Source organism: Megascapheus bottae, chromosome 31, assembly GCF_031878675.1.
Source record: "Megascapheus bottae isolate mThoBot1 chromosome 31, mThoBot2.hap1, whole genome shotgun sequence".
Classification (NCBI taxonomy): Eukaryota; Metazoa; Chordata; class Mammalia; order Rodentia; family Geomyidae; genus Megascapheus; species Megascapheus bottae.
The window spans coordinates 2,103,798-2,111,374 of NC_143539.1; the positions used below are offsets into that span (position 1 = coordinate 2,103,798).

The 7,577-nt window shown below is 59.7% G+C and overlaps 1 protein-coding gene across 2 annotated transcripts in view; it reads left to right on the forward strand.

The window, feature by feature from the left end:
* Lrrc4b (leucine rich repeat containing 4B) overlaps nucleotides 1-6,138 on the forward strand; it is a 29,700-nt gene extending 23,562 nt beyond the window's left edge. For both annotated transcript variants that reach the window (XM_090322717.1, XM_090322716.1), the window contains exon 3: nucleotides 3,724-6,138. In XM_090322717.1, the coding sequence (XP_090178843.1) occupies nucleotides 3,724-5,565 (1,842 nt within the window). In that variant the 3' untranslated portion in view covers nucleotides 5,566-6,138. The remainder of the gene's footprint in view (nucleotides 1-3,723) is intronic.
* The last annotated feature ends 1,439 nt before the right edge of the window (nucleotides 6,139-7,577 follow it).

Here is a 7,577-nt window from a genome sequence, read left to right on the forward strand (position 1 = left end):
CAGCCATGCCCGTTTCAAGGCACATCAGCACACCTGTGCTCTGCAGGGCCCAAATCCTATCCTCCAGAATTTTACCAGGCTGGCACTGCCAGCCAGGGTGCAAGGCGCCCTCAACACTGGGTCTCTTGTCCGAGGCCTCCAGTCCATCCACTCCGCAGAGCTGATGGAGGCTGACGTGTCAGGTCAGCTGCCCTGTGTGGACCTCAGCTCCGGTCTCCTTGTGCACTCACACCTCACTCAAGGGCGCAGGCGTTGGCCGCATCCAATCTGCACAAGACATCTAATAAGAGAACGTGTGTGGAGGGTGAGGAACCCAGGCCACAGCGAGCTTTCCTAGGAGAAGCGAGTGGAGTTTTCAGACAACAGGGAGGAAGACTGATTGTCTTCCAGGAACTGGGCGGCGCCTGGGCAGAGGCAGACAGCTGCGAGAGAGGGTGACACTGCAAGTGCAGAGAGCCGGTGTGGGCCGTGTGTTTGCTGTGCTCCAGACCCTGCTTGTACAGGAGGTGAAGGAGAGCCCAGGAGAGGAGGAAGAGGGAAGGGGATGACTGGCAGACCTGCCACTTGGGGGCTGTGCAACCTCACTGCCATCATGGTGTAGGAAGTTCTGAGGAGAGTGGGATGGCTGCCAGCCAGGGACCAACCTGTTCAGTGAGCAAGGATCTAGGGGTAGAAACCGGCTCTCTGGGGCCTGAGGGGAGAGGAGCGGGCTGGACTGGAGCTGTGGGGTGGGGTGGGGAGGGCGTGTGCACAGCGTCAGAGACCTGAGAGGAGGAAGCAGCTGATGGTGGCAGGGGCAGGGCTGTGCAGATGACTTTTGGCAAGGCTCTGGCAGGATGGGACAGGACAGGGTTCCCGTGCAGACCAAACCATCAGGGAGGAAGCCCAGGGCCCAGCGCTCCTTTAGAAGGTGAGGCAGTAGCAGGCTTGTTCACAGGGCTGCTGGCACCGGAACTGCTCCTGTGTTCATATAGTTCCCAGGTGTGCAGAAAGCACTGGGCGTGCAAGCTTGCACCCCCAACTGCTTGTGGGAGCCTGGCCCAGGCTCATCTTGAGGACAGTGCTGGCTCCAAGGTTCCTGCGGAAGACAGCAAACCTCTCCGTCATAAGCTGTCGCCTTGGCTACACAGGGGAATGGTGGTATTTTTAATATCTTGGGTTAAACAAATACATCGTCAAGGCTGATTTCATTATGCATCCATCTTGAGAGGGGGCACAGCATGTGCTGGGCATGGGGCCTGTCTTTAACCCCAGCACTTGGCAGGGCTGAGGCAGGAGGATGGGGAGACTCTGAGGCTACCCTGGGCATAGAGAAACCCTGTCGATACATATAGACAAATATCACCGTGTACCTTCAAGAAATAAAATAAGAGCAGGTCTGGGAAATGCAGAACTGCTCGCATGGTAACACGTGGTGGTTTTTTGTTCCGTGTGAGTTTTTGTTTTCGTTTCTGTTTCGTCCTGTTTCTCACTCTCCTGGGGTTGAACTCAGAGCCTTGTACTTGCTAGGCAGGCCCTGTACCACCTGAGCCATGTTCCCAGATCTTTTTGTTTTCACTGTCTTTGAAGTAACGTTTTCCATTCCTGACTTTGCTCTTTCGACTTGCCCTCCCTACATTGCTGTGACTGAGATGGGGGCTTCAGGACGTTTTCAGCCGATTCTCCCTGACCTCTGTCAGGAGCTGGGATTGAAGGCATGAGTCACCAAACCTGGCCTCACTCAGCATTTCTCGCAGGCAGTGTTGGCATACATAGTGGTTATTATGGTAACGATGGCTGAACCAAAAATATTACTGTTCCTTATGGTGGGTGCTTCTCACATCACTTTAATTTTTACGTTTTTGGAGTTTGTTTTTATTCTTGCTTCTTTGGAAAGTAATTTTTGCTCATTGAAGGGAAAAATCACCCCCCAAAAGTTCATAATCTACAACAGCTGGAATTCAATGCTAAGAACAGCTTGGAGGATTTTATTCCAAGCTTGATTCTTTTTTCTTGCTTGCTTGCTTTTAGTTTTCTGTTTGTTGTCTTTTCCCCAGTTGTATGGACTGAATCCTCAGAGCCAAGTCTGGCACTCTATGACTTAAGTTAGTCCTTTTGTTTTTACTTCATTTTTTAGCTTTTAAGATAGAGTCTTTTGCTAACTTTGTCCAGACTGGCCTCCAACAGGGGTCCTCCCTGCCTCCACCTGCTGGGTAGCTGGAATTACGGGCATGCCTTACCACACTCCCATGAACTGTATCTAATTTTTAGTTTAACGAAGCAACAATGAATTACGTGGTCTCCATTTCCTCAGTATTTTTACCCAGTTGCTCCTGAGGTCCTGCCTAGCTTCAGGGGGCAGCTAAGGCCAGGGGTAAAGAGCTGGGACTCTGGTAGTAGAGGGCCTGGGGTCCAGCTTCTGTGTGCACTTAATTCACCTTTTCCCAAATACGTCAAACCTCTGCTGCAGGGCATGGTAGCTCATAGCTGTAATCCTAATTACTTGGGAAGCAGTGATTGAGGGGATCGACGTTCGGGGCGAGTCAGTGCCTAGAAGCCATCTCAACCAGTGGCTGCACCAGTTACCTCAGCTACAGGAAAATACACAGAGACTGTGCCCAGTGGCATGATACCGAAATGATGGAGGAATCTGGTTTGCACCGGATAGATTTTGGAGTTGGAAGTGTTGAGCAAGGGCTCGGCGTACTGCCCGTCTCACCGGACAGTTAGGGTTTAATGAGTTATTGCCAGTGAGATAATCAAGTATTCAGTGAGCGTTCGCTGCCGGAATTTGTTCTTTTTCAGTCATCTAAATTGTTGTCATTTTGTATGGGAATGAAAGTGTCCCATTTTAGTGTACGGGGAGTGACATTCTCTCAGGACTGGGGTTTCACACTCAGGGTCTTGCACTTGCTAGCCAGGCCTCTATCACTTGAGCCATGCCCTCCCAAGTGCCGCTTGCACTCCAAGCTCACTCTGGCCACAGCTCTTTTTGCTTGTTCAGTTAGGGTCTGAGGGTTTATGGCCCAGGCGGCTTGGGCCAGGATGACAGGCTGTGTCCCACCGCCCTCAGCTTGCTTGCTTGCTTTTCTTTTTCTATTTTGCCAGTCCTGGTCTTGAACTCAGGGCCCCAGCACTGTCCTTGGGTGCTTTTTGCTCAAGTCTAGGCTCTGCCACTTGAGCCACAGCACCACTTCCAGCTTTTTCCGTGTATGTGGTATGGAGGAATGGAACCCAGGTCTTCCTGTATGCCAGGCGAGCACTCTACCACTAGGCCCCCCCTCAGCTTTCTATTGGTTGAAAGGGGGGCTCTCAGGAACATGTTTCCCCAGGGCTGACTTTGAACCTCCATCCTTCTGATCTCAAGCCGCCTAAGTAGTCATCCAGCTCTGGAGTTTCATTCACATTCTGAATAGCCAGGATCGGAGGCGCATGTTGGCACTCCTGTCTAACCATGCCCTCGCCAGGGAGCAGGCCCAGAGACCCACGTGGCACGCGTGACACCCACTCCCCCCACCCCTGCGTGGATCCCGCTTAGTCCGGTACCCCGAGTGCACGAGTGTGTGTGTGTGTGTGTGTGTGTGTGTGTGTGGCCACTGGGGCGGTGATGACGCCCGTGCAGGGCGTTGCGTCCACGTCCCCTGGGGAAGCTCCCTCGGGACAGCACCGCTGGGGACGCAACCCAGGGGCTGGCCCACGACTGGCTCACGAGCGTGTCCCTGTCCTGCCCCTCTCCCCCCACAGGTGATCCGCACCGACACCTTCAAACACCTGCGGCACCTGGAGATCCTGCAGCTGAGCAAGAACCTGGTCCGCAAGATCGAGGTGGGCGCCTTCAACGGGCTGCCCAGCCTGAACACGCTGGAGCTGTTCGACAACCGGCTGAGCACGGTGCCCACGCAGGCCTTCGAGTACCTGTCCAAGCTGCGGGAGCTGTGGCTGCGCAACAACCCGATCGAGAGCATCCCGTCCTACGCCTTCAACCGCGTGCCGTCGCTGCGCCGCCTGGACCTGGGCGAGCTCAAGCGGCTGGAGTACATCTCGGAGGCGGCCTTCGAGGGCCTGGTGAACCTGCGCTACCTCAACCTGGGCATGTGCGACCTCAAGGACATCCCCAACCTCACGGCCCTCGTGCGCCTGGAGGAGCTCGAGCTGTCGGGCAACCGGCTGGACCTCATCCGGCCCGGCTCCTTCCAGGGCCTCACCAGCCTGCGCAAGCTGTGGCTCATGCACGCGCAGGTGGCGACCATCGAGCGCAACGCCTTCGACGACCTCAAGTCGCTGGAGGAGCTCAACCTGTCGCACAACAACCTCATGTCGCTGCCCCACGACCTGTTCACGCCGCTGCACCGCCTCGAGCGCGTGCACCTCAACCACAACCCGTGGCACTGCAACTGCGACGTGCTGTGGCTCAGCTGGTGGCTGAAGGAGACGGTGCCCAGCAACACCACGTGCTGCGCGCGCTGCCACGCGCCCGCCGGCCTCAAGGGGCGCTACATCGGCGAGCTCGACCAGTCGCACTTCACCTGCTATGCGCCGGTCATCGTGGAGCCGCCCACCGACCTGAACGTCACCGAGGGCATGGCGGCCGAGCTCAAGTGCCGCACGGGCACGTCCATGACGTCGGTGAACTGGCTGACGCCCAACGGCACGCTGATGACGCACGGCTCGTACCGCGTGCGCATCTCCGTGCTGCACGACGGCACGCTCAACTTCACCAACGTCACGGTGCAGGACACCGGCCAGTACACCTGCATGGTCACCAACTCGGCGGGCAACACCACGGCGTCCGCCACGCTCAACGTGTCGGCCGTGGAGCCCGGGCCCGGCGGCGCGGGGCCCGGCGGCGCGGGGCCGGGCGGCGGCGGTGGCGGTGCGGGGGGCCCCGGGGGCGCGGCCGGCGGCTACACCTACTTCACCACGGTCACCGTGGAGACGCTGGAGACGCAGCCTGGCGAGGAGGCCCTGCAGCCGCGCGGCACCGACAAGGAGCCCCCGGGGCCCACCACGGACGGCGCGTGGGGCGCGGGCCGGCCCGGGGACGCGGCCGGGGCGCCCGCCGCCTCCACCGCCGCACCCGCGCCGCGCTCCTCGCGGCCCACGGAGAAGCCGTTCACCGTGCCCATCACGGACGTGACGGAGAACGCGCTCAAGGACCTGGACGACGTCATGAAGACCACCAAGATCATCATCGGCTGCTTCGTGGCCATCACCTTCATGGCGGCCGTCATGCTGGTGGCCTTCTACAAGCTGCGCAAGCAGCACCAGCTCCACAAGCACCACGGGCCCACGCGCACCGTGGAGATCATCAACGTGGAGGACGAGCTGCCCGCCGCCTCCGCCGTCTCCGTGGCCGCCGCCGCCGCCGTGGCGGGGGGCGCGGGCGGGGACAGCCACCTGGCCCTGCCCGCCCTGGAGCGCGACCACCTCAACCACCACCACTACGTGGCCGCCGCCTTCAAGGCGCACTACGGCGGGGGCAACCCGGGCGGCGGGGGCAAGGGCCCCGGGGGCCTCAACTCCATTCACGAACCTCTGCTCTTCAAAAGCGGCTCCAAGGAGAACGTGCAAGAGACGCAGATCTGAGGCCGGGACGGCCCGGGGCCCCCGGATCCCCGGCGCCCCTCCCCGGGCCTGGCCCCTGGACGCACGCGCGCGGGGCTGGCAGGAGGGCGGCGTGGCTCCCGCCCCTCCCGGTGCCCGGAGGGAACGTGGGGGGGGCGCCGTGGAGAGGTGGCCGAGCCCCTCGCGCGCGTGGCCGCCCGTTCTCCCGACCGTCCTTCCCACCGCCGCCTTCCAGGGAAGAGGAGCTTTTTGTTTTGAGGGGTGCCCTTTCCCCTCCACCTCCCCACCCCACCCCCAGCCGCCCTCCTTTTACGGTTCTTTTTTCTTTTCTTTTGCAGTTTGACGCCTGTCCTTCCCTTCCACTCCTCCTCCTTCTAAACCCAAGAGACAAATGCGTCGCCCTGGCGACACCCCCCACCCCGAGTCCCCAGTGGGGACCCCCACTCCCGGCCTGGCCCGGCTTGGGGGGGGGAGGCCCCCACCGCCCGGCCCCACCTACCCACAGACTCTTTTGATACTGAAGGAAGGTTTGCGTCAATGACTACCTGCTCTGTAATTACTTTAAAAAAAAACACGGAAAAAGTTTAAACTTTTTTTTTTTTGGTCATGAAAAGCATGGAGGGGTCAGGAAACAAAAGCGTGGGGCGGGTCCACCGTGTGGAGGGCCAGGTGGGAGCAGGGCCTCCCTCTAGGTGACAACTCCATCCATCACCAGGCCAGCGGGCATGGGCGCGTGGAGACTCATTGCCTGCCAGTGACCTGGGGGGCAGCCACACTCAGGGGTGCCACCCTGGAAGAAGGTCAGCAGGTATCGGGAATGCTCGGCCTGGCAAGGACAGTGTGACCTCCTGGGGACCAAGTGTCCACCGTTCAGGGCCACGAGCCGAGCCCTGAAGTCCAGGGAGGCCCAGGGAAGCAAGGCAGCCCTCTGCCCAAGTGCTACCAGGGCCAGAGGCCGGGGCCCACCACTGAATCCCCGGTCTGTGGGCCTGGTCCAGCCTGCCCCTTAGACCTGGCTGCTCAGAGCACTGTGGGGAGAGGAGGCCCCAGCTGGAGCCCATCACAAATTGGGGAGACCGGAAGCTCCCATCCCTTCCTACCAAAGGCACACTGAGGCCCACCGTATTGATAGAGGCCTGCTGGGGCCTTGCCTTTTGTTCTGTCTACAGTTGGAGCATCTTATCTCTTTCAAACATTGGGGGATCCTAGAGCTCATTCCCCCCTTATCTGTGGTGACAGTGACACAGTGTGTCTGTCCTGTCCTATCTCTCTGGGCCTGAGACTAAGCAGCTCCCGCTGCAGCTTTCAGGCACTCTTCCCCGGTTGCCATGGCAACGCGGAGGCGGTACCAGGTGGCGGTGGGGGCTGGTAAGCCGCATGCTGCTGCTGCAGCTACCATCTCTGTGCCAGGGCAGTGGCATCTTGGGGCACTCAGGGCCTCTCCAAGGCAGGAGACCCCTCTTCTATGATTGGGGAGAGGGGTTGACAGACAAGGGAGGAATACAAAGGGGGTGGGAACGGGTGTGTGGGTGAAATATGGGCCGTCAAGGTGAACTGAAGGACAATCGGAGACAGGAGGGGCTCTGGCTAGGGCTGAAGGGTGCAGAAGATCCCCTCCGGGACACTGCAGGGTACTAGGCCCGCTGAAGCCTGGGGTCTGCCAGCCCTACTGCTCCACAGAAATCCCCAGGAGCTGGCATGCGCCCCCCCCCCCTGCCACGGGATGGGAAGCAGGGACCTGGGAGCCACTGGGCTGAGGGCCCAGAGTCCCTGTCACAGCTCCTCTGTCTGCCCCAAGCAGGATGCAGTTTCCATGACAACCTGGCCAGCCCAAGAGGAAGGCGGGGACTGCAGAAGGAATTTTCCACACTAGCAGGAAGGGGGGAGTGTGGGATGCAAAGGAAAGAAACGAAGGGGGTTGGCATGCAAGACCCTGAGCCCCTGAATTCCCATGCCCCCCGCCCAGGACAGGAGGACAGAGGGAACTCGGGGAGGGGCCCACTGCCACACCACTGGTCACAGTGAGGGAGGTT